Raw genomic sequence first — 25,552 nt, forward strand, 5'->3', positions numbered from 1 at the left:
GCATACCGACCGACTACAGACCGAGCCGACCGGCTCTTTAAATTAACTCAGTACTGTATTCAGAACTATTGAATTTTGAGTCTTGGCTGCTAACTTCATACTGCTTCACACATTATATTTTATAGTTTTCTAACCTTAATTAAAGGCATCGAATCTATTGAGTCAAGTTCGAAAGTTTTTTTAACAACAAAAAGTCATTTGCATTGTCTTTTCGAGAACGTTAGTGTAACAATTTGTAAGTATCATTCTCTTTTTTCATAAACCTATTAATCTTTAATCCAAGAGAATTTACAAGATGTTCAATACTTGACGTTTCTTTGTAAGAATTAACTTCACTTTTGTTCATATTTAACAATCTTTTAAAAATCAGATTCATTTCCCTATTTAAGCAGATTGGTATAATATCATTCTTCATTATTTTCTTCTTCAGTTTTATCAAGTTTTTTTAAAATAGTGTACAAAAATTACGTTAGTATACAATAGCCTTAATATCTTTAGCTCTTTTTTTAATAAAGGTGTGATTATGAGAATGAAAATTAATTATTTATACATTTTATTCAATTTATTTTTGTCTTCTGTAAATAAAATTTTACTTAACTTTGGTAAAAATCTAAGTTATTTTATCTACATTACTGGATAATAAAACATAGCATGGGTTTGTATTGCATTGTGGGGTATGAAGAGTTTCTTCCAAAAGTTTTAAGGATAGGATTAAATTTTCAAAATTTGGTCTTCTATGGGGCTGAGAAGACCAGCATTGAAGCATTAAGTCATATACTTCGTTTGATATACTTATTGGTTTCTCTAAACGACCTTGATTGTGTAACACATAATGTAATAATTGTTGATCGGATATATTTGGATAAGGAAAAGTGCCTAGAGTTGCAATTTCCCAAAGAACTACCCCAAACGACCAGACATCACTTTTTGATGAAAATTCTCTATCCCGTATTGCTTCTGGAGACATCCAGCGGATTGGCAAAGGTTTCATACTTCCTGGTATATTGCTCATAATGTAAATTCCATTGCGAGAAAGTCCAAAATCTGAAATCTATAATTAAATTTAAATAGCTTTTAGTGTAATGTATTTCTGACTAAATATTTTTAAGTTCTTGCTTCTTCTTATTACTTTTAGTGTTAAATCTGCAGTGATCAAAATATTCCTAGCTGCAAGATCTCTGTGAGTGATTCCTTTTAACTCCAAATGTGCCATTCCCCTAGCGATATCCAAAGCAAATTGAAGAAATTGATAATAATCGATTTTTCCATACCAATTGTTTTCAAATTTTGTGTTTGTTATGTTTTTTTGTATGTTTATATACTTTCCTAAGAAATTTTTGTCTTCATTATTGCTGCTAGTACTCACACTGTTGAAACTTCTTTGGGAGCAGATGGTTGTGTATAATGCTGTATCAATTACATTTGATAAATAGTTTAATAAGCTATAATGTGTATAGATGTATAAATTGCAAAGAGCAATAATTACTTTCAGAGATCCTGGGTTGATGAATGTAACCATTCACTTCTGGCTGTTTAGCATATTTGTTCTCAGCATCTCTTCTTGAATACAAATATGCCAGCAAATCTCCACCTTGCAAATATTCTAGAATTATACACATTGGCTTCTTTGGAAAGGAACAGTATCCAATCATTCGTACCAGATGAGGATGTGGCCCTGCAGCTTTCATCATTTCAATTTCTTCCATTAGCTGTAACCGTGCTTCAAATTCCTTTGCTGGATTGGAATTGTTAGCCATTTTAACAGCAACATTTGTTCCATCATTATCCTCTAGGTGTCCAAGATAAACCTTTCCAAATTGACCTTCACCCAATTCACGAATAAGCTTTACACATTTGTTAGGAATTTCCAAGGAATCGTTATAATTTTTATAAAGTAATCCCTAAAAAATAACTTAAAGAGTTTAATAAAAGTCGGAAACAATGTTGTTTAGTTGTAATTATGAAAATAACTACCTCAACTTCTTGCTCAACATACAAGACATTTTTATTTTTGAGTATAACTTCTGCCCACTGAAATTTGCATTTTGGTATTGGGTTCAGTTTGCTGGTACTAAAAGATTGATAAATTCATAAAAATGAAACGCAGCTGACTTAATAGATTAATTAAAATTGAATAATTACTTTGAATTAAGCTCATTTGTCCACAAAATATGATCGGTCTTTTTTCTTTGACTCAGGATTTTAATAGCTCCTATCACAATGATAATACTGACAATTCCACCAGAAGCATACCACTAAAATAAATTAATTTAAAATAAAATGCAATAAATATTAAAAATAAATGAAAATGGTATTTTAATTATACAATTAAATATTAATTAAAAACTAATCCCATACAATTGTTGCATTTTGCTCCACAAATTTCGTGTCTTGTGATTGTATAATGTAAAATCCTTCTGGACCATAGCAATTGTATTCATCAAAAGCAGTTACTATTATTTTATCATCAGATTTCAATTTTATTAATTTTCCATCAACGTACGAATCCCACGAAAAAGCTGTGCATGTGGCTGTTGCGTTTCCAATTCTCGTATTATTATAAACACGTAATCCTGCTGTTGATATTAAAACTGGAATGCCAATACTGAGAGATTTTTATTATTGAGTTTTAACATTTTCTACCTACGAAATTACATTTGTATATATTGGAATATTTTCTGTAAATTTGTTACCTTATTATAAATCCTCTTACAGCTCGAGCGCTTGTAAACGTTTTCCATTTTATAATAACGCTTCTATTTGGTTCTAACAGTACGTCTACTTTTGGCTTTGGTAATTCTACGTTTGTACCGGTGCAATTGCATTTATCGCCGACACAATTTGGAATCGTGTAAATTAACTATAATAGAATGTTGAACGTCAAGTTATATCAAATAATTTAAAGTACATATTATTAGAAAAAAAGGGGACGATATGAAATATACTTCTGTTTTTTCTGAGCGTTGAGTTCTTGGATTTGCATAAACAACAACACGATAAGAACAATTGTGTAAAAAAACTATTTCCGGTATATCACTAGAGGATATTCTTTTTGGTAAAATCACTTCCCTCTCTTGATTATTTTTGGTTGTATAATATATTGATTTCTCAGGGCATTTAAAATACGTCCGGTTGTCTGATAAACCAGTAACTAAAATGCTAAGAAAATATAGTTTTGTGTGAAGTTTATATTTTTTTTCTATTTAAAATAAATGATATTTTTTTCACAAGGTATATTGTTTTAGCAAAATACCTGTAAGAAGAAGGTGTTACCCCTTTGTTGGATGGTACCCAAGATACATTTAACTTCAATATATTCTTTACGTTACTATCCTTAAAGTAATGTTCTTCAATTACTTTTACCGTTAAATTCCGCACAACATCAGTAGTCCCAATTTTATTGTTTCCATGAACTTTGTTAACCAGAAAATAGCACACCAGTAATATATAAAACACGCCCCCCTTATTGATAAATAATTTATTATCTTTAACTAACATCTCTTTTCCTTGTCACATGACCAAATATTAGAGGAAAATTTCAGGTAAATTTTTTACATAGCTTTAATTTAATTTTTACTTTTGGGATACAAATCAAAAGCGTATGCCTCAGCGCTCACACATATATTGAAAGTAAAAGGAACCATCTCGGGATAATCTATCGCTAGCTCGGTAAGCACCTGGTAGAATCTTATCTGATAACTTTTCAATGGAGTCCGAGAATTCTGCAAGACCTTGATAAGAGATAAGCATAAATATTGAACACTTTGAGTCAATCACATATCTGTTGTGTTGTCACTAGCAAAGAGAGTAATTGATAAAAATAATTAAGAATTACAAAAGTTTATTTAGTTAAAGTTGTTTATTGAAATGTATTACTTTATATAAGCTTTATAAAAACTTAAAATATTATCTTTAACGTAGGAGCCCCGCATATATTAATTATATTTAAATGTTTCAGAAGCCAAATGGCCTCGGCTGCTATGTCACCAGCTGAGGATGACGAGCTAACCCTACCTCGTGCATCCATCAACAAAATGATTAAAGAAATTTTGCCGCATGTCAGGGTGGCTTATGAATCTAGGGAGCTCATTCTTAATTGTTGTACAGAATTCATCCACTTATTGTCATCTGAGGCTAATGAGATCTGTAACCAACAGCAAAAGAAAACGATTAACGCTGAGCATATTTTATTAGCTCTTGAAAAGTTGGGCTTTGGAGATTATAGTGCAGAAGCGGAAGCTGTTCTACGAGATTGCAAAGCAGTAGCAGCAAAAAGAAGACGGCAGAGTACTAGATTAGAAAACTTAGGTATTCCTGAAGAAGAGCTTCTCCGTCAACAACAGGAATTATTTGCAAAAGCAAGAGAAGAACAGGCAGTGGTAGAACTGCAGCAATGGCAGCAATTACAAGCTGTTGCACAAATGGCATCTATGCAACAAGCCGACAGTGAACAAGAAGATTACTCATAAAGTGTAAAAATGAAATATTTTCAAAATAATAAAATCATGTACACAAATTGGTAAAATCTTATAAATAAATTTATGTAATAGCCTGTGTTAAGTAAATAAGTTTTTGAAGAATATGCCATACATAAGTAGATGTAAGGATTGATTAATAATTCTTTGTATATTTTATTATTAATACTAATATCAGAAATATAAGAGTTAACAGCTTACCATATGGTTTTCATTTAAATATCCTGTTTTCTTCTTTAAGGGAAGTATCTTCAAGGCATTAATCTGCCATACTCTGATGAAAGATGACTCTTTTTTATGGCTTCCATAACTTTAGAAACATAATGGTACCTGAAAGAAGATATACATTTAATATAATAATGAAACAAGTACAAGGATTATATAAATTTTTTATAATTTCCTACCAGTTTCTTTCTGTTAATGTTGATGGTGTCATAGGATGGCAGGTCATGGAATGTATTTTCATTCTTAATTTTCTAATAAGCTTTTCTTTATCTTCATGAATTGCTGGATCATCTGTGGATATTACAAATCAGATATCACTATTTTTAATGTTTTCATTTGAATTTAAGGAACCTAATCTTTTATATAATAATCACCCTCTTTGGTTATTTTTGGTACAAGAAAGAAATTCAAGCCTCCATCAGATACAGAATCACACATGTCTAAACTGCTATGAGTTCGCAGTCTAGAGGCTGAAAATATTTTACTATAAAATCCTTTCATTTTCTCAATATTATTTGGTGTGAAATCGTGTAATTCAGCTTTGTTGTGTAGGAATAATATATGTGGATTATATTCAACATAATCTTGATCCATTGTGGATGTTGATGCTGGCTTTAACATTTCTGCTGTTTGCAAGAACCTGTGAATTTTTTATTTATAATCATTATCATTGATGTGTACCACATATGTATTAATTATATTTAAACATAATAATTGTTTTATACCTCAATATATCAGGATCAACAAACCAATCTTGAACAAATATAATTACATGACAAACAGAGAATAGAAATGCTGCAAACTGCAAAGACTGTAACTCTAAATTACTTTCTGCATTAGTAAAATCTGTTGATTGTTTTTTTTGATCAAACGTAGATGAGTGATCTATTAATGAAGCAGATAAAATAGGTTGTGTATCTAGATAAATTACTCTGTTTTTGGACACATAAAAATCTATTCCGCTTGTGCAGTTTGATCCACTTTCATGATGAGATAACTCCTGAGCTGGGAATAAATTTGATCTGAAAGTAGAGAAATTTTCTAATTTGGATTTGTAAGAATTAGTTGGTTATTATTCATACATACATATATTCTGAGGTGAGAAAAGACATTATCGTTGACTTTCCAACACCTTGTGGTCCCAAAATACCCACAACCAAAAAATCTTGCTGATCGCATAAGTATTCTAAGGGTTGTTCACAAAGCTGCATATTTTCATCCATAAATTTAACATAATTGGTCATTTCGGTAGACATTGTGATTGTAGTTTTTGGTGCTACAGTAATTTATAAGTAGTTATATGATCATAGAAATAAATTTTTTACTGTAATTTATTAATTTAATGAAACTTACGGTCTTGTGACTTAATTGATAAATTTGTTGCCGACTCCTGCTCTTTCCTACAATTAAAATATTTATCCAATCCATAAATGTTAAATAATATTAAGTATAATATTTATTTACTTGTTTCCATTTCGCTGGCTTGGTGAAACTGCTCTGCTTTCACCCTCTCGGGTTTTTAAAATAAAGGTTGGCCTATCAACCACTTTTACTGCAGCTCGACCTTCACCTTCCTTAGTATCATTATCTTTTGAAGTTGTGACAAGCATTTTTCTTAATATAAACAAATTTATATAATTTCACACAATTTCTACCTGTTATAATTAATAATAACATTTAGTCACTTCATATACGTTTAACCTTAATTGGAAAATAAATTCATTATTAATTTAAAATAAACAAAAAATGATTAGTATGTGCAATTTTTTTATGTTTATCACTTAATTTGTCTAAAAACCCAAATTACAAAGAAATGAACATTTGTTTCCATAACTAAAAAGATACCACTATTTTTCAGATGAACTTTTTGAAGCTCTATCTGATACTACGCATTTCTGAGAAGTTCTAAGTAATAAAAATTAATATCTGCTGTAGTTTTATCCTTACAGTAGCTGCAGTATGCACTAAGATGTTTTAGGCTGTGTTGTACATACATATGTATACATACATACTACACAACTTTATTTCACTTACCAGTAATGGCAGTAATACCATTTACTAATTTAATGAGGATGAATCCTAATCTACAAATTTACCACATACTTTCAAAGTTAGGTTCAGTTAGGTTATGGTCACAGAGTCTCTTTATTGTCTGACAGGAATGACAGGTGATAACAATAGAATCATAGAGCAGAGGGGTGAGGGGTCAGCACTCAGCAGGACTCAACAGGATCAGGACTGACCAGTGACCAGGATTCAGAACCATTTAGGACTGTTCAGGACTAGTAAGTAGTTAGGACTCTTGTCACAAAAGTTCTTACTCCGCAGTCCGCTGTCCAGCTTGGCCGACGGAGATGACCAAAGATGACCGTCCGATATCCGTCCGATATCCGTCCACCCATAGAACAACCCTCCTTGGTGTCTTGCTCGATTAAATGAATTTGATCCAAATAAACAAAATGTTCATTTAAGCAATCTAATTAAATTAAAATTTCTAACTAAACGTAATTAAAAAATTTGGATAATTTGCAAATATATTAATTTTACTGATTTATAAAGTGGTTTATTATAAAATTGCTTTGTGTATATAGTTAAAAGCTTCAGCCGGTATATAACCTATTTGAGGTTTAAATCTATTTTTAATTTGTCGAGATCATTTACACACACCAGTACTATAGCTAAGTTTAAAATAAACTTTCGATATTCTAGCATCATCTAGATATTTCTGTTGCTTTTTTATACACTGTGGGAGGTGCTCAGGCAACAGAAGAAATTAATATTCCGCGAGTGGCAATACGAATTATAATTTAATCAGTGAAAAATATTTTTTTATATAAAATATTATATTTATAAAAGTTGCAATATAGAAAGGTAAAATAAAAACTTGCATTACTAAGAGATAGATTATTACCTATGAATAAATTATTTGTATAAAATCTTTATAGAGGGAACAAATAAGAATGACTAAATCTAGCTGGACTTCTAAAGAATGGAAGGAGAAAGGCAATGAGGATTATAGAAAGGAAAACTATGAAGAGGCCGTAACTTCTTATACAGAAGCAATAAAACTGACTAGCGACAATGATCCTGAGAGAGCTGTGTATTATAAAAATCGTGCAGCAGTATATCTCAAGCAACATGATTATGAAAGAACAATTAAAGATTGTGACAAAGCATTAGAAATAATTCCCAATGATCCAAAAGCCTTGTTTCGAAGATGTCAAGCACTGGAGGCAATGGAAAGGTATGAAGAAGCTTATCGGGATGTAAGATATATTATTAATGCAGATCCTGGAAACAAGGCAGTTCAACCTACCGCTGCCCGGTTGCATGAAATTGTTCAAGAACGGTATAAACAGAATTCAAGAGTAAGCGCAAAGGTATGTAAAGCTAAGCAGTAAAAATATAAAGAGCTCTGTGACAAATATTAATTATAATATGTTTAAAATAGGTTATTCAAATGTTAGAAGTTGCTTTTAATTTAGAAGGAGATAAGGAAAAACGTGAATCTGGAATGAATAATCTGTTGGTGCTCTCTCGTGAAAATGCAGGTGCTGAATTGATGTTCAAGGAAGGAATAGTTAAAATGATTTTACGGTTGTTAAAACTTGAAAAGAATGAAGAGATCATTATCTCAGCCATTCGTATCCTTGCAGAACTCTGCAAAGATAATGTTCCTAGAACGGAAAGTATTCTGACTATAATGGGTGTACCATGGTTTCTGGAGATGCTCAGCAGTAAATCTCAGGAAAGAGTAAATGCAGCCCAATATTGTCTACAAACAATATTGAATACCTTCAGTGGAATGAATAATAAAACCGAGACGAAACCAGACAGAGAAATGTGTGAAAAGTACAAGAAAGAAATTGATACAATATTGACGTGTCTAGTTTGCAGCATGACTAGCCGTACAATTACTGGCATAGCAAGAGATGCAATAATCGAATTGATCATGCGAAATGTTCATTACACAGCTCTTAATTGGGCAGAACGTTTAATTGATATTAATGGACTTCAAAGATTGATGGAAGTTGCCAGTGAGCTTGAAGAATACAAATATGAATCTGCAATGGATATAAGTCCCTCTACACGAACAATAACTAGCGTGTGTTTGGCAATAATTTATGAAAACATGTACTATGATGCCGCGAAGGATAAATTCAGAAATGCCATTGAGGAATTCATCAAGGATAAGCTACTCACACCCGATATTGAATCAAAAGTACGTGTGGTTGTTGCAATAACCACTTTATTGCTCGGTCCATTGGACGTAGGAAACACGATAATCGCGAAAGAAGGAATTATGGAGATGATTCTTGTAATGGCTGGAACAGATGATCCTTTGCAGCAAAAGGTCGCTTGTGAATGTATTGTAGCGGCAGCATCCAAAAAGGACAAAGCTGCTGCTATTATAAACCAGGGAGTAAATATTTTAAAAAAATTGTACCAATCGAAAGATGATTCTATCAAAGTACGAGCACTTGTTGGATTGTGTAAACTGGGTAGTTCTGGGGGTACAGATGCGACGATTAGACCTTTTGCTGAAGGAGCTACAAAGAAATTGGCAGAAGCTTGTAGGAGATTCTTGATAAACCCGAAGACGCAGAAGGATATGAAAAAGTGGGCAGTGGAGGGATTGTCTTACTTAACATTCGACGCTGAGGTAAAGGAAAAGCTGATAGAAGATAAAGAGGCTGTAGCAGCTATGATAGAGCTGGCTAAAACCGGAGATCAATCTGTTCTATATGGAGTGGTGACAACTTTGGTGAACCTTTGCAATGCTTATGATAAACAAGAGATGATACCGGAAATGATAGAGCTGGCCAAATTCGCTAAACATCATATTCCTGAGGAGCATGAGCTGGACGATCCTGATTTTGTGAATAAAAGACTGGTAGCTTTAGCCAAAGCCGGAGTAACCAGTGCTCTGGTTGCTCTTTCAAAAACGGACAGTCAGAATAGCAAAGAGTTAATTGCCAGAGTTTTTAATGCAATTTGCAGTCAGCAAGACGTTAGGGGTCTCGTTGTACAACAGGGTGGAGCAAAAGCCTTGCTGCCTTTAGCTTTGGATGGAACAGACAAAGGCAAGAAACAAGCTGCTCAGGCTTTGGCAAGACTGGGTATTACTATAAATCCAGAAACAGCTTTTCCTGGACAACGAATAATGGAAGTGGTCAGACCTCTGCTGAATCTTCTAAATCCAGATTGCACAGCTTTGGAGAACTTTGAGTCTATGATGGCCTTGTGCAATATAGCTGGTGTTAATAATAGTACCAGGAAGCATATTCTGAAGGAGGGTGGATTTCCTAAAATCGAAGCTTATATGTACGAGGATCACGAAATGCTGAGAAAAGCGTCCATTCAAGTCATTAATAATTTAGTAATGTGCGAGGACACGGTAACATTCTTCGAGCAGGAAAACGATAGAGTCAAGTACTTGGTGATTCTTTGCGAAGATGAGGATGAGGATACTTGTAAAGCTGCATCTGGAGCTTTAGCAATGCTGACCTCGATGAGCAAGAAAGTTTGCTGGAAAATTTTTGAGACCAAATCGTGGCTAGATTCATTAAAGTTTTTACTGGCCAATCCAAATTCCGAATTGCAACACCGAGGACTAGTTATCATTATTAATTTAATGGAAAGTGAAAAGGACATTGCTTCAAAACTAATAAAGACTGATTTAATGGAACTTTTGATGGCCTTAACCAAAATTGAAGAATTTAAAGATAAGAAAATTAAGGAGCTCGCTTATTCCGCGCTGGAGGCTGCTGCTAGATGGAAGCTTATAAAAAAGAACACCGATAATGCCGAAATTCAACGAAATAACGATCAAGCAGAAATAAATAATATTGAAAACATTGAATGAGCATCTTTGTATTTAAAACTTAGAAACTTTGACAATTATTTATGGGTGTGTTAAGTACAAGTATTGAATATATATAATATTTTTCTTTTGCATAAAATGTTTTAATTAGTTAAGTTCAGTTATCTATTAGTAAATCAAAATTTTGCACTCTATTGCTAATAGCAATGATAATTGTCATAAAATTTATAAAATTAATTGTACATTAATTTCATATATTGAATTAATATTGTAAATACAGTGTGTACCTAATTATTCTGAACATTTAGATGCAATAAAAATTTTAAGGAAAAATAGCATAAGATTAATATAAAAATATTTTTTACCTTTAGAACTTTTAAAATTTTTGATATATTTTTTTACAATAAAACAAGATGAATAGCTATTGTCTTAAGAATGGTTCATTTAGAGCTTCTTCTGCTGTAATTCGTGTTTTATAATTTATGCTGAGCAATCTGGTTAATAAACTGTAAGCCTCCCGTGGATATTCAATATTTGTTGATTCCTAAATCAAGCCCTATGTATTTTTCTATTTTTATGTTTATTACATACAAATCGCAATATATTAAAATAAAAAAAAATCAAATTAAAAATTACCTCATCGGGTATATTACTACTTTTTCTTCTTCTTAACTTTTGGCATAAGAGCATAATATCAGTCTCTGGAATTTCTTCGCTAAATATTATTTTTTTTCCTGAGATAATAGATGAAAGACAAAGTATAAACAATAATAGCAACATATCAAAACCAAATGAAAAAACTAAAATAAGATCCAACACACCCAATTGTCTTGCATATTGCTGTACTTTTGAAGTTCCAAATACAGAAGTTATTTCTGCCAAAGCTGAACAATCGTCTGGTCCATGGAAAAATGAGATAGCACCACTAAGGATACACAACAATATCACTCCACTGGCCCAAATATCTATAGCTAAAATTCAATCATTCGACACATTTATTACAAATATGCTTAATAATAATAAAAAGTTGAGTGCTTCTTACCAGATGTTTGGGCATTGTGTTTTAGTAAAACCTCAGGAGCTCTGAAACCAGGAGTGCCTGCTCTTGGTGCTGTTTCTGTTGGTCTTATTAAACAGATTGAACATATCTTTGGCTTTCCAAAACAAAAGCACTTTTCTTCAACCTTTCTTCCCATATTTAAAGATGTTTTTGTATTCTATAAAAATGAATTATACACATATTAAAATATAAAATATTAAATTTTAATATGTATAATCCATTTCTTTACTTCATCCAGTCTTTTCCGTTTAAGGGACATAGGTTGAAGCTCAGTCTGCTTGGGACGATTAATTGTATTAGGCTTTGATACTTTTTGTGCCAATCCAAAATCAACTAGTAAGTACCTGTGGAAGTTGAAATGATATTTTTATGTCCTACAATAATTTTATCTAGTTTAGTGTACCTTCGATTATGTCTGTCATATAAAAAATTTGTTGGCTTAATGTCTCTATGAATGACATTAAATTTATGAACTCTTCTCAGAGCTGTTAATAATGCTCGCATATAGTCCTTTGTTTCTTGAATACTCATATCATGTACATAATCCTAAGTAAAAAAAGAATGTAATAATTTCCTTCCTTTAATGATAAAACAAAAAATGAACTTTGATCTCTTACTGAAAATTTGTTATGTCTTAAATATGGCATTACAAATACTATGGATCCTTGATATCTTAAGCACATTTCCAGTCCAACAATATGATCAGTACCACTGAAAATTCGAATAACAATTATTATACTACTAGAAATTTTATTTATCTATTTTATTCCACCTAAATAAATATAATAAAATTCAAAAGTATACTAAAATAATTAAAACATTTGTACCCAATTTTTTGTAGGCATTCTAATTCCCGCTTTACACGATCTGGATGAGAAGTAGGAACTAAATATTTTAAAGCAAACTTTTTGGTACTTTTTGATTTCTTTAAAATTCCTAAAAAAACTGAACTAAACGTGCCTTCTCCAACTTTCCCATATATATGAAACAATTCATTTAAACTTGGCATGGTACTTATTAAATTAGTAACACAATCATTTGGCGAATCTAAAAAAAATAACTTAAATTATTTGTAGTTTAAGTATGAATATTGCAAAAACATTACCTTCGGTTATATCCGCCGACATTTCCATTGTTAATATAACAATTTATTACGTCTTTATATTTAATGCAATAAAAAAATTATTTTCATTCTATAAAATTTAAATATTTTTTGGTGGTGTTACGCATCTATGATACGTATTCGAGCTGTAAGTGTAATGCCTGTAATAGCTGTATACTTAACCTTATACAAAAACTTCAGATTTTCGTTTCGTTTTGGCGCCATTTAGTACGTAAATAATCAGTGTTCTCAAACACATCGAAGTGAAGTCTTTACCTAAAAAAGGCATATTGGAATGCAGCAATAGAATTATTAGAATGTAGATTATTTTCATTTATTTGGAGTATTTGGACTAAAGCGCGCAGGCCATAATCGCTATAATCAGACGTAATTATATATATATATTTATATATAGTGTATATGTACATATTCCGATTATATTACATATTTATAAAATGACTTTAATATGATAAATCAAGAACTTTTTTATCAATTTAAAATTCATCGTGTTTATTAGGTTTTCGTTAAGAATTGTCTTTCTAGAACTAAATGAAAAATGTTTATAAAAAATATAAAAATTATTATTGAAAGGTAAAAGAAACTGTGTAATAAGACCGGTCCCCTATTACCTGACCAAGATTAAGCATGTAATATATGGGCACTGGACACTATATGATTAAAATAGTTTAACAAAAATCAACAACTGGTTTTTAAGATTACGACGGCCATTTCAATCCATTCGAATTCTATCGGATTTCTTACTCAACTAAATACAATTTTTTTTGCGCTTTTCTTTGCAGATTCCAACAAAACAGGATTAGAATCTTCGGAGGATGCCGGCACTGAGTTGACAGTACTTTCAACATTAATTAGCACCGAATGAGGACTCGTTTTTAAGGTCTCCACTGCCTTTTGAGTGGTCTTGCTCCAATTTTTCCAGGCTAAGTCCTCGTCACCTGAAAAAAAATTGGCTCGAGGTTGGCGAGCGTGCGCCATCGCGTAGATTGGGAGATACGAGGAAGTGATAAAGTAGCAGAGAACGGGACAGACTTTTTACGCTTATAAAAACATAACACTGAAGCATCTAAGCATTTTCATTAATATCTATATAATTAACGATAAAAAACATTTTGTCCAATGCTACACTCATTTGTACTCAAGTAACACTCGACGTGATAAAGGAAAATATTGTAAGTCTTTCGTGCTGCCTGCCTTTACTTCTTACTTTTTAGTTTCTCCGACAAGTCATCAAAGGCTGGATCTTGGATGTTCAGCATTAGACTATTTCCACTCAGATATACTCTGTTTTGGGAAGTCGCAATCTGAAATAATGGTTTTTGCCACTTAGTACAGTCTTTCATCCTTCATCATAAAAGCTTGGAGAAAAAAATATTGGATACATACTGTGCGAGCAATCTGCTGGGCTGCCCGAAGTTTTCGCAATTTAAGATATCCAGGGTTTTGGCTAATAGCCTGTCCAAGGTGCATGGAGTTAAGGCAAATATATTTTATAATTATAAAGTTTGTTTAACATTAAAAGATTAATGTTTTGATTACACGTATTAATATATAGTAGAAAGGATATCATTTTTGCAGCTTCTGCTTCTCCCTCAGCTTGAACGATCTTTCCTTGCCTTTCCTGTTTTGCCCTTTCTACTACAAATGCAGCTCTCTGAGCCTCCTGTTGTGCTACTTGTTTGGCTTCAACAGCAGCTGTATATTCTTTTCCAAAACTAAGCTCTGTGATAGAAACATCATCAAGTATAATGTTAAAATCTCTAGCACGCTCCGTCAACTCTTTTCTAACCATATTTGATACTTGTTGCCTCATTGTAATCAACTGAGATGCATTAAATTTAGCAACAACGGATTTTAATACTTCATTACATATACTTGGCAGAACCTGTAAATTATTAAAACTATTCAAAAACAGAATTTTATATCAACTTTATATATTAGCCTGATAATATGCTCAACTGCACATAAACATTTAAGCTACTTTTTTATAATAAATCATTAATAATTAGATCAGATCACATAAGTTTTAATAAAATTCAATTTGATCTTTTCACATCCTGTATCAGAATTTAGCACCCTCCAGTAGAAGCTTCGCTATGGTAATTATTTTGAACTACATTTGTTTTGATTATAATTCTTAATTCCAAATGATCAGAAGTCTAGTTCTGACCTTAGGCATCAGCATCAAAAGCTATATATTAAGAGAGCATTTTATAAAATCACCATTTTAAAATGATAGCATCAAGATTATGATGCTTAATTTGAAAAAGGCATAGTGAAAGCTATGAAAAACTAGGTAATATGGTCCAATTATTCTTATTTTTGATTATGAAGAAGTGGTAAAAAAGTAAGCATAGCTTTTGCTTTTGCGTTAATGCGATTTACGCAAGAGTTACTTAATATTTACCTTTTCATCATAATCCAACCCTAATTGGCGGTACATAGATGGTAAGGTATTAGCATCCGGTCTTGATAAAACCCTAAGAGATATATTGACCATTTGTAAATCTTTAGATCCAGTAGGAGATGAGATTTTTCTTGGTCTACTTCGAATATCATAGATAATTGGATGTTGGAACCATGGTACACGGAAGTGAAGACCTTCAGCCATGACATCTTTTTGTACACCAGTAAGACGAGAAAATAAAATTGCTCTATGCCCACCTTCGACTAAAATATTAGAAGCATTAATTGTTAATTACTAAAAGCAAATGTAATGTTAAAAATCTCTTTAAAATCTTGTTGACCGATAAAATTACATAATTATTAATTGACTAATATAATTTTGCAACTATAATTTATTGCACTTTCCTGCTAAGTAATGTAGCTATTAGTAAAAACATTCCAAAATAAATGATTTACGATGAAAAGTTAAAACTTTGCTTGATAATGTTAAATTAAGATGAAGTATTAACCTGTATACATGGATTTCATCAAACCGACACCAGCTACGCCGGTAAGGATCAAAGATTTTATTCCTAATGAGGCCATATTTGGATTTTTACCAAACTTTGAGAAGATTCCATTTAAATTACTCTGTGACATTGTTAATAGCTATTAACTAACGGAATAATAGCGAACAGTTACTGGGATCTGCACCTTTTTACTCTTTAACGTAGAAAAATGAAGAATATATATCACACGTTAGAAGAACGGAAGATATCATTGCCTTATTGTGCCTTATAGAGATGGAGCCGGAGGCGATGGATGGAGTCGATGGTGCTGATTGCATGGTGGGGCGAGATGGTGCCGCCGTGGGGATGATTGCATCATTGCATGGTGGGGCGAGATCAGCGATGCCAAGTCCGCCATCTTGAATTACAATACATACGCTGCATGCATATTAAGGTTGAGTCCCACCAAAACCTGTAAGGTAAAATTTTACCATGCAGGATTGCCAATTTTTCGAAAATACATATGCTGATTGGCTAATTCACAGCAAATTGGCAATCCTACATGGTAAAATTTTACCTTACAGGTTTTGGTCGGACTCACCCTAAGGCCCGATTCCACAAAACTTGTTTAAACTGGATTAAGTTAATTATGCTATATTCTATGTGACATAAAATATAGCAAAATTAACTTAATCCAGTTTAAACAAGGCTTGTGGAACAGGGCCATAGTCGTTACTTATAATTTAAGACCGACTTAAGCATAGGTTATTTTTTTCTTTTACTGTTAGGTGAAAAAGGACAATCGATACTTTAAGTCAGACTTAAATATATTAAGTAACGACTATGAATACCGGATCACGATCCAACCTAACCGCAGGAATGCAACGTCGAAAAAAAAATTACTAGATGGATCAGAGGCTTCCGCGTGAGCTCGATGAGCTCGATCCGATCCGATCAGGAGATTCAGAGGGTTGGTGATGGTTGGTTGGTGATCAGACTGATCAGACAGATTTGGCTACCGCATTGAGGCATTACTGGGAGCTTTCCATCTACGGACGTTTACGTTCGTGATCCGATCCAGTAGTGGGATTCTGTAACTCTTAGCGACAACTTTCGGTATCGTTAAGTCCAGTTACCGACAGAAATCGCTAAGTGCGATTCTGTAACTCAGAGTCAGCGATGATTGTCGCTTGTAATGTCGGTACTGTCGGTAACCTACCGAATCCTACCGAATAAACGTACCTTTCCTTCTTAAGAAAACTCTTAGTACAATCTTAGTTAAGCGACGGAGTTACGAACAATTGAAGTTAATATAAATTGTACTAAACCGAATCATTTAGCTGAGAATTGATATTTCACTGAGTTTTTTATTGAAAGGAAAACTAAAAATATCGTTATAACTTAACAACGACCGAGATAGATGTCGCTAGAGGTTCAACGGTACTAATATAAAATTTATCCGACGAATAACGTTTATAAACCTTTGCTTTTCCTTGCACGCATTCCACCAAAAACTCACAATGCTCGTAATAAATAATATATACCACATCAACTATTATATTGTGAGTGTTTTTGGCCTCAAGTGGGTCAAACCCCTTAACGACAGCTGTCGGTATCGCTAACTACCGACAGTTATCGCTTGCGCTAACGAATGAGCGATTCTGTAACTTTAGCTTTACGACAATAGTCGGTGCAACTCATATTTGTACGATAACGATAAAATTCGTTAAGGTTCTAGGGAAGCTGGTAATATTGGTGTATTAATACCAACCGAAATAGGAATTTTTGTGTTACTTGACTATATCATTTTTGACTATAGCAATTCTTACTATAGCAAAATTATCATATTTTATTTAAAAGAAGTATTAAAACGTAAGTATATTTTAATTAAAATAAGTAGTAAAAATTAATGTTTTAACATTTTTTTGAGTTAGACAATGTACAGTTAGTGCCTGTGTGCTATAGTTAAATAATACAATTAATTCTATATTTGAGAGAAAACCTCTGCATATATATATATATATATATATTTATTTTTAAATATAAAAATTGGAAAAATATTAAATTTTATTTCCTACGATTTTTACTGTAAGCCTTAATTTATAAAGAAAATTTATTGTAAGTACTTTTTTGTGATTTCTAAATATTAATTTAAGAAATATTTGTGACATTTATTATATTTACTTTCTCGGTAAACATCTACCGACGCCTATCACGGTCGTCGTTAAGTTAACGATAGAATTCGGTAGCGACCGCCATTTTTAACACCAATTATCGAAAACTTTGTGTTACAGAATCGCTCTTAGCGATATCTCTCGGTAACTCGATTCAATTACCGAAAGTTGTCGATAACTAGTTACTGAATGCATATAGACGGAAGTTACAGAATCGCTCTTTTCGTTACTGCAAGCGACAACTATCGGTAGTTAGCGATTCCGACAATCATCGCTGGGAAGTTACAGAATCCCAGCACAGATCACGATCCAACCTAGCCACAGGAATGCAATGTCGGAAAAAAAATTACAAGATGGATCAGAGGCTTCCGCGTGAGCTCGATCCGATTCGATCAGGAGATTTAGAGAGTTGGTGATCAGACTGATAAGACAGATTTGGCTACCGCATTGGGGTATTACTGACGTACCAACAGCGAACGGCATTGACGTAATTGAAGTAACAATAACTATTATCCAAAATAAATTTAATTTAAAAATATATAAAAAAGATAAGCTGATATTATAGAAAGTAATTGTATTTAAAATGACATAAGCTTAAGGCATATTTTTGAAAATTCTTTGATATGGATATTGTACAAAGTGATAGAATTAATATTTTGTTTTTATCTTTAGATTTATGAAATAGAATAATGAATAGAAGTTGACAATATAGCATAGGTATATTAATGATATAGAATAAATAATATCTGAAAATATTTGTTTTTTTAATTACTATTTATATGTAACACATATCAGATCCATGTAAAAGTGTAGATTTTACTTGTTATAATAACTTAATTGTATATATATGTTTAACGTATGATACAAAAATAAATTACATTTATAATACTTGAAACGACAGTATAGACTTTGCTAATACATACTATGTGTCAAATAAAAAATTACCCACTTTATACATTTTAGTAATAATTTAAAATTTTTCATTATTTGGAAAGGTTATAAAATTTCTTTCTGAAGTCATATTTGAGCAGTGTCTCCTCTTCACAAGTGCCTTATGAAGAATAAGCATAATTAGTGGAACCAATTTTGTTGAAGGCATATTACACACGTAAAGGGCTACGCATAGGGGAAAACCTTTTACGAAGAGGTGATATGACTATATGAACTACCAGAAATAAGAAAATGTACTATTTATGTCTTCGTAAAAGGTTTTACCTCAGGCGATCTTCCCTTTACATGTATAATATGCTTTCAACAATTGATTCCACTAATTATGCTTATTCTTGATAAGGCAATTGTGAAGAGGAGACACTGCTCAAATATGACTTCAGAAAGAAATTTTATAAGCTTTCCAAATAATAATAAATTTGTAATTATTACTAAACTGTATAAAGTGTGTAATTTTTTATTTGACACATAGTATTAGCAAAGCTTATACTGTCGTTTCAAGTATTATAAATGCTATTTATTTTTTTATCATACATTAAACATATATGTAGAATTAAGTTATTATTATAACAAGTAGAATCTTCACTTTTACATGGATCTGGTATGTGATACATATAAATAGTAATTAAATAAACAAATATTTTCAGATATTATTTATTCTATATCATTAATATACCTATGCTATATTGTCAACTTCTATTCATTATTCTATTTCATAAATCTAAAGAAAAAAATCAATATTAATTGTATCACTTTGTACAATATCCATATCAAAGAATTTTCAAAAATGTGCCTTAAGCTTATGTCATTTTAAATATAATTGCTTTCTATAATATTAGCTTATCTTTTTTATATATTTTTAAATTAAAATTATTTTGGATAATAGTTATTGTCACTTCAATTACATCAATGCCGTTCGCTGTTGGTACGTCAGTAATACCCCAATGCGGTAGCCAAATCTGTCTGATCAGTCTGATCACCAACCCTCTAAGGGTGAGGTTCACCAAGCCCGGCTTGGGGCTAGCCGGGCTAAACTCATACAGCTCATGTAACGGAAACTATACTACTTTAGCCCGAAAGTATACCATATTAGCCCGGCTAGCCATTAACTATCAAGCCGGGCTTGGTGAACCTCACCCTAAATCTCCTGATCGGATCGGATCGAGCTCACGCGGAAGCCTCTGATCCATCTAGTAATTTTTTTTCGACGTTGCATTCCTGCGGTTAGGTTGGATCGTGATCGATCACGAACGTAAACGTCCACAGTAAGCCGACTTGTGCTGCTCTATGGGTGCATTCCAAATTAAGCATGAAGAGCGCATAGAATGTACTGTTTATGTCACATTTATTATAGAATTTAAGTGCTTACTGCGCGCATATGCCTGACTCGGAGGGTGAGATTCACCAAGGCCGGTATTCATAGTCGTTACTTATATTTAAGACCGACTTAAGCATAGGTTATCTTTTTCTATTACTGTTAGGTGAAAAAGGACAATCGATACTTTAAGTCAAACTTAAATACAAGCAACGACTATGAATACCGGCCCAAGTCCGGCTTCGGGCTAGCCGGGCTAAACTCATACAGCACATGTAACGGAAACTACAGGGAGGTTCTCTAACGGCGGCATATAGGAGATTCGTGTTAGTTGACTATAGCGCTCAGGATGATGGTATCTGAGAGCGCTGATTGGTCAATATCATGTAGTGCCAACATGAAATGGTCCGTTACCAATAGATGAATACGAAAAATGAGACCCATCCGCCATTTTGGAGTAGAGAAGTGTTTACATGCTAGTTGTAGAAGAAAAAGGTGTGAAATGGAAAAATGTCAAATAGTGAGGTTACTAAAGTAAAAATGGAAAATAATGAATGGAAAGTTCGAATATTCTTACTTTCCATTCATTATTTTCCATTTTTACTTTAGTAACCTCACTATTTGACATTTTTCCATTTCACGCCTCTTTCTTCTACAACTAGCATGTAAACACTTCTCCACTCCAAAATGGCGGATGGGTTTCATTTTTCGTATTCATCTATTGGTAACGGACCATTTCAAGTTGGCACTACATGATATTGACCAATCAGCGCTCTCAGTTACCATCGTCCTGAGTGCTATAGTCAACTAACACGAATCTCCTATATGCCGCCGTTAGAGATACACCCTGTATACTACTTTAGCCCGAAAGTATACCATATTAGCCCGTCTAGCCTTCAAGCCGGACAGGCCGGACTTGGTGAATCTCACCCGGAATGCACCCTATGTATAATTCATTAGCAAACAAATCGATAGCCGTATGTATACTATACAGCGTAGCATAATTCAAAATGGCGGAGTTGGCAACGCTAAAGTGAACATAGAACAGTCAACAGATCCACACGCGGAAGCAGAGATGAAACGGGAGATTGCTCAATTGCTCATGCGAGGTCCCGAGGCAATCCCTACCGGTAGGCGGCGCGGGTGTTGGCAAACGCGTGTCTCAGGTCCATCGTCCATCTAACCCCTAACGCCATCTATCGGAAGAGACCACGAAGCACGAGCGTTAAGCTTAGAATAGGGTAAAACATATATGCATTGTTGCCAGAAAGCGGAATAAAGAGAGAGCGGAGATATTTTCTCGGACCTCTCTGTCTTTCTCGCTGTTAGCTTCTAGCAGAAGAGTCGAGGCAAAATCTTTCAGTTTCGCTTTGCCGAAAAGCTACCAATATTCGATGTCATTTATATTTGCAGGCCAATGCCTTTATACATGATTTTTTTAGCATATTTATTTATCAGCATTGACTTATTTAAATCAATAATAAATTAAGGAAATGCGTATTTGATATATAATAATTATTTTAACTATAATTTCATCGTTATATTTCGCTTATTTCCGTAAAATCTGCATTTCTTTAGTTTATTATTGATTATTGTAAGTCAATGGCAATTTAAAAAAATTTAATCTTAAAAAAAAAAGAAAAGTACCGATCAGGAATCGAACCCGGACCCACGAGTCGCCACGCGATTACCTTACCGCCTAGACCACGAGGCTTCTTCAGTGCACCGTAAACAGATAGTCTTTTTAAGGGCTTGAAATCTTCTATTGAACCATATAAATAAACGAAGAACCGACATCTTTATTCATTATTATTCTATCATAATGGTACACAAATTAAAGAATAATTATATAATGTAGATTTTCAAAAGCTTTTCCAATAACCAAGAACGGAAACTGCGAGCGTTGATTATTTATCTTCGTTCTTGGCTATTGGAAAAGCTTTTGAAAACTATTCAAAATATAATTATTCCTTAATTTGTGTACCATTATGACAGAATAATAATGAATAAAGCTGTCGGTTGCTCGTTTATTTATATGGTTTAAAAGAAGATTTCAAGCCCTTAAAAAGACTATCTGTTTACGGTGCACTGAAGAAGCCTCGTGGTTTAGGTGGTAAGGTAATCGCGTGGCGATTTGTGGGTCCGGGTTCGATTCCTGAACGGTACTTTTCTTTTTTTTTTTAAGATTAAATTTTTTTTAATGGCCATTGACTTACAATAATCAATAATAAACTAAAGAAATTCAGATTTTACGGAAATAAGCGAAATATAACGATGAAATTATAGTTAAAATAATTATTATATATCAAATACGCATTTCCTTAATTTATTATTGAGTTAAATAAGTCAATGCTGATAAATAAATATGCTGAAAAAATCATGTATAAAGGCATTGGCCTGCAAATATAAATGACATCGAATATTGGTAGATTTTCGGCAAAGCGAAACGGATAGATTTTGCCTCGACTCTTCTGCTAGAAGCTAACAGCGAGAAAGACAGAGAGGTCCGAGAAAATATCTCCGCTCTCTCTTTATTCCGCTTTCTGGCAACAATGCATATATGTTTTACCCTATTCTAAGCTTAATGCTCGTGCTTCGTGGTCTCTTCCGATAGATGGCGTTAGGGGTTAGATGGACCTGAGACACGCGTTTGCCAACACCAGCGCCGCCTACCGGTAGGGATTGCCTCGGGACCTCGCATGAGCAATCTCCCGTTTCATCTCTGGCGGAAGCCTCCTCACCAAATCCGGGTTAATCTAGGATTTTTCTCGAAAGTTGTATTACTGCGACTGTAGTAAACCCTAACCCGGATCAGATCACTGAACGTAAACATCCATAGCTTGTTGTAGTTGTTGTTAGTTGATTTAAGTTGTTTGCAAAAAGAAGGTTAGTTGACTGTCGGTTTCTACTATTTAAAATTATTATTTTCATTAGGTAAATAAAGAATTATATTTTCTTTCTATTAATAATTTAATGGGGAGTTAATTATTATTGACTTTTAATCAAAAAAATTTTAAGCAGAAAATGTCCACAATTTCTAATGAAAAGAAAAAGCCAGTCTGTGTTATTGTTCTTGGAATGGCTGGTTCAGGAAAAACCACATTTGTACAAAGACTTGTTTCTACTTTATATGATAAGGGAAAGCCCTATGTAGTAAATTTAGATCCAGCTTGTAAGGAAGTGCCTTATCCTACAAATATTGGTAATATTTATTGTCATTAATTTTGTATTCCTAAGAAAGTTTAAAAGAAAAATTTGTCTTTTTTTCACAGACATAAGAGATACAGTCAATTACAAAGAAGTTATGAAACAGTACAAACTTGGTCCCAATGGAGGAATAGTTACCACCTTAAATTTATTCTCAACAAAGTTTGATCAGGTCATAGAACTTATTGATAAGGCAGGAAAAGATCATGAATATGTAATTGTAGATACGCCAGGACAAATTGAAGTATTTATGTGGTCAGCCAGTGGGGCAATAATTACAGAAGCACTGGCTTCTCAATTTGCAACAATTATTATTTATGTTTTAGACACAGTTAGAAGTGTCAATCCTATTACTTTCATGTCAAACATGCTGTGTGCTTGCTCTATACTTTATAAAACAAAATTACCCTTAATCGTAGCAATGAATAAGGTAGATGTTTATGGATATAATTAGTTTTTATCTAGCTATAAAACTGATATTTTCCAGATAGACGTTGTTGAAAACAGTTATGCTGTTGACTGGATACAGGATTTTGAAGCCTTCCAAGAAGCTTTAGATCAAGAAACAGGATATATCAGTAACTTGACACGAAGTATGGCTTTAACGTTGGAAGAATTTTATTGTCACTTGCGTAGCTGTGGTGTTTCTGCAGTAACTGGTGATGGAATTGACAGATTTTTTGAACTGGTACAAGAGGCAGTTAAGGAATATGAAACGTAATTATTACAAAGATTATAATTTTTTTGTATTAAAATTTTAAGAAAATTCTAATCATAGCTTTACAGGGAGTATAAAAAAGATTGGGAAACTTTTAAACAGATAAAGGCTGAGCAGAAGGAAAGTGAAGGAAAAGAGCAATTAGAAAAAATTATAAAAGGAGGCAATTTATTGACTACAAATAATTATACTGGAAGGGAGACCTCTTGCATTCATTTAAAGCATTCAGGTCAGGAATCCAGCGATGATGAAGAAGGAGTAGAAAATACTTTTGATGGAGAGAATGAAAATGAAAAAATGGAAGCTGAATCTTTCAAGAAATTTTTAAATAGGCATAAAGGAGAACAAGGAAAACAAGCTAAAAAATCTAATTTACCTAGTACTAGCAAAGATACCTGATTTTTATTACTATAATAAAATGCTTAATGCGTAATGTATTCAGTATTGTAAAATAAAAATTTTATTTTTCTCTTTTTTTTAAATTTAGCATTGTTTTATTTCTTCCTGACGATGAAAACGCAGTTTTAATAATGTTCAATTAAAATAACTCGTTTTGATTGGTCATAATGGTTAGCTTTTATTTTTTTCGTGAAGAGCGGGTAGGTGAGCTTTTCGGCTTCTAATACAATCCTATATACATACATATGTATAGGCTGCGGTCCGATAAATGCATACAATGCACACTTTCGGTGTCAGTCTTTGGCCCAATAATCCTGTCGTTGACAAGGGGAAGCGGAAAGCAGAGGGGCGAGGGGATATCTACTAATATCTAGGGAGTTTCTCCGTAGCTGTCAAATGGCGCGGTTAACTTTCGTTTTTGTATTGTAGACAAAAGTAATTTTTTCGGAAAACGATTGCGGAAAAGAAGAAAGGATTTTAATACATAACAGAGAAGAAAAAATATATCAGATGAGTATAAGTTAATAACAAAAAATGAAAATTATTGTGAATTTATAAGCAAATATATACTTTGTGGTTATTTTATTTCTGTTACAGGCTAAATCCTATTCTTCATGAGTTTAAATCGCAGGAAAGAAATACTTAAAGAACGATGAATGAAAAAGGACTAATTTATAAAGCATTTCTCAGTGACCCAGTGATTTCAATAATTGTGACATAATGTTGTAATAGTGAATGTGTAAGCGATTACTGTCTATACAAAGAAATTTTATTATAAAACAATAATGATGTATGATAATGTTGTGATTGCTATTATTAAAAATTAAAGCTAGTTCAATTAAAATTTATTATTTTAATTTCTTCCTTATCCCCACAAATTCTATACGTACATAGTAATTACATATTCTTGTAGAACCTATCTTTAAGCTACTCTAACTAAATTTAAACATTTCGTTTAATAAAAGTCAAATGCGAACCAAATTGCAAAAACGGGCTTCTTTATGACAAGATGCCAATTCTAACGAGTCAATCGAGCTTAAAAAAACTCAAATCGGATAAAGAATAACGCTGTACCACTGTCCCGGGTTCTTGAAGTGGAAATAACCAAAAGTAACCTCTCTTCAAGAACGCGGCACAATGGTACAGCGTTATTTTTCAACTAATTTGAGTGTTTTTAAGTTCGTTTGACTCGT

The 25,552-nt window shown here is 32.8% G+C and overlaps 7 protein-coding genes across 18 annotated transcripts; 3 read left to right on the plus strand and 4 right to left on the minus strand.

The window, feature by feature from the left end:
- The first annotated feature begins 79 nt into the window (after window positions 1–79).
- Window positions 80–4,669, plus strand: LOC136781419 (protein Dr1-like). Of its 3 annotated transcripts, none has more exons than XM_066740320.1 (2): window positions 80–235; window positions 3,959–4,669. In XM_066740320.1, the coding sequence occupies exon 2, from the start codon at window positions 3,966–3,968 to the stop codon at window positions 4,467–4,469; it is 504 nt and encodes a 167-aa protein (XP_066596417.1). In that variant the 5' UTR covers window positions 80–235; window positions 3,959–3,965; the 3' UTR covers window positions 4,470–4,669. The 3 variants fall into 3 exon arrangements, with proteins under 3 accessions (XP_066596417.1, XP_066596419.1, XP_066596418.1); XM_066740322.1 differs by lacking the exon at window positions 80–235 and adding an exon at window positions 3,526–3,669; XM_066740321.1 differs by lacking the exon at window positions 80–235 and adding an exon at window positions 3,718–3,869.
- LOC136781413 (vascular endothelial growth factor receptor 1-like) lies at window positions 267–3,650 on the minus strand. Its single transcript, XM_066740309.1, has 9 exons — window positions 3,254–3,650; window positions 2,946–3,159; window positions 2,694–2,860; window positions 2,359–2,605; window positions 2,143–2,255; window positions 1,975–2,071; window positions 1,487–1,901; window positions 1,130–1,407; window positions 267–1,051 (listed from the first exon to the last, which is right to left on the minus strand). The coding sequence occupies exons 1-9, from the start codon at window positions 3,496–3,498 to the stop codon at window positions 611–613; spliced, it is 2,217 nt and encodes a 738-aa protein (XP_066596406.1). The 5' UTR covers window positions 3,499–3,650; the 3' UTR covers window positions 267–610.
- On the minus strand, window positions 4,004–6,869 carry LOC136781417 (nonsense-mediated mRNA decay factor SMG9-like). 3 transcript variants are annotated; one of them, XM_066740315.1, is made up of 9 exons: window positions 6,735–6,869; window positions 6,165–6,355; window positions 6,054–6,100; window positions 5,787–5,976; window positions 5,426–5,722; window positions 5,075–5,340; window positions 4,880–4,991; window positions 4,677–4,805; window positions 4,004–4,144 (listed from the first exon to the last, which is right to left on the minus strand). In XM_066740315.1, the coding sequence occupies exons 2-8, from the start codon at window positions 6,308–6,310 to the stop codon at window positions 4,727–4,729; spliced, it is 1,137 nt and encodes a 378-aa protein (XP_066596412.1). In that variant the 5' UTR covers window positions 6,311–6,355; window positions 6,735–6,869; the 3' UTR covers window positions 4,004–4,144; window positions 4,677–4,726. The 3 variants fall into 3 exon arrangements, with proteins under 3 accessions (XP_066596412.1, XP_066596415.1, XP_066596414.1); XM_066740318.1 differs by having other exon boundaries at window positions 6,165–6,314; window positions 6,735–6,861; XM_066740317.1 differs by having other exon boundaries at window positions 6,165–6,401; window positions 6,735–6,858.
- On the plus strand, window positions 6,844–10,581 carry LOC136781412 (protein unc-45 homolog B-like). Of its 3 annotated transcripts, XM_066740307.1 has the most exons (4): window positions 7,260–7,325; window positions 7,410–7,571; window positions 7,646–8,080; window positions 8,152–10,581. In XM_066740307.1, the coding sequence occupies exons 3-4, from the start codon at window positions 7,661–7,663 to the stop codon at window positions 10,564–10,566; spliced, it is 2,835 nt and encodes a 944-aa protein (XP_066596404.1). In that variant the 5' UTR covers window positions 7,260–7,325; window positions 7,410–7,571; window positions 7,646–7,660; the 3' UTR covers window positions 10,567–10,581. The 3 variants fall into 3 exon arrangements, with proteins under 3 accessions (XP_066596405.1, XP_066596404.1, XP_066596403.1); XM_066740308.1 differs by lacking the exons at window positions 7,260–7,325; window positions 7,410–7,571 and adding an exon at window positions 6,844–6,985; XM_066740306.1 differs by having other exon boundaries at window positions 7,280–7,571.
- Window positions 10,582–10,894: 313 nt separating this feature from the next.
- LOC136781415 (cell division cycle 7-related protein kinase-like) lies at window positions 10,895–12,877 on the minus strand. 4 transcript variants are annotated; one of them, XM_066740312.1, is made up of 9 exons: window positions 12,690–12,876; window positions 12,412–12,631; window positions 12,202–12,295; window positions 11,988–12,130; window positions 11,814–11,928; window positions 11,567–11,741; window positions 11,346–11,495; window positions 11,161–11,258; window positions 10,895–11,068 (listed from the first exon to the last, which is right to left on the minus strand). In XM_066740312.1, the coding sequence occupies exons 1-9, from the start codon at window positions 12,715–12,717 to the stop codon at window positions 10,946–10,948; spliced, it is 1,146 nt and encodes a 381-aa protein (XP_066596409.1). In that variant the 5' UTR covers window positions 12,718–12,876; the 3' UTR covers window positions 10,895–10,945. The 4 variants fall into 4 exon arrangements, with proteins under 4 accessions (XP_066596409.1, XP_066596408.1, XP_066596411.1 ...); XM_066740311.1 differs by having other exon boundaries at window positions 11,161–11,495; XM_066740314.1 differs by having other exon boundaries at window positions 10,927–11,080; window positions 11,161–11,495; window positions 12,690–12,877.
- Window positions 12,878–13,275: 398 nt separating this feature from the next.
- On the minus strand, window positions 13,276–15,947 carry LOC136781418 (prohibitin-2-like). The gene is made up of 6 exons (XM_066740319.1): window positions 15,620–15,947; window positions 15,112–15,374; window positions 14,272–14,589; window positions 14,091–14,168; window positions 13,912–14,008; window positions 13,276–13,642 (listed from the first exon to the last, which is right to left on the minus strand). The coding sequence occupies exons 1-6, from the start codon at window positions 15,747–15,749 to the stop codon at window positions 13,449–13,451; spliced, it is 1,080 nt and encodes a 359-aa protein (XP_066596416.1). The 5' UTR covers window positions 15,750–15,947; the 3' UTR covers window positions 13,276–13,448.
- A 6,782-nt stretch (window positions 15,948–22,729) lies between these two features.
- Window positions 22,730–24,569, plus strand: LOC136781233 (GPN-loop GTPase 1-like). Of its 3 annotated transcripts, none has more exons than XM_066740066.1 (5): window positions 22,730–22,969; window positions 23,054–23,237; window positions 23,308–23,672; window positions 23,730–23,959; window positions 24,029–24,569. In XM_066740066.1, the coding sequence occupies exons 2-5, from the start codon at window positions 23,060–23,062 to the stop codon at window positions 24,357–24,359; spliced, it is 1,104 nt and encodes a 367-aa protein (XP_066596163.1). In that variant the 5' UTR covers window positions 22,730–22,969; window positions 23,054–23,059; the 3' UTR covers window positions 24,360–24,569. The 3 variants fall into 3 exon arrangements, with proteins under 3 accessions (XP_066596163.1, XP_066596162.1, XP_066596161.1); XM_066740065.1 differs by having other exon boundaries at window positions 22,730–22,921; window positions 23,057–23,237; window positions 24,029–24,567; XM_066740064.1 differs by having other exon boundaries at window positions 23,057–23,237; window positions 24,029–24,463.
- Window positions 24,570–25,552: the final 983 nt, after the last annotated feature.

The sequence above is a fragment of the Prorops nasuta genome, unplaced genomic scaffold, assembly GCF_024137725.1.
Source record: "Prorops nasuta isolate Cenicafe-Biocafe unplaced genomic scaffold, Cenicafe_Pnas_1.2 PNAS00022, whole genome shotgun sequence".
Lineage (NCBI taxonomy): Eukaryota > Metazoa > Arthropoda > Insecta > Hymenoptera > Bethylidae > Prorops > Prorops nasuta.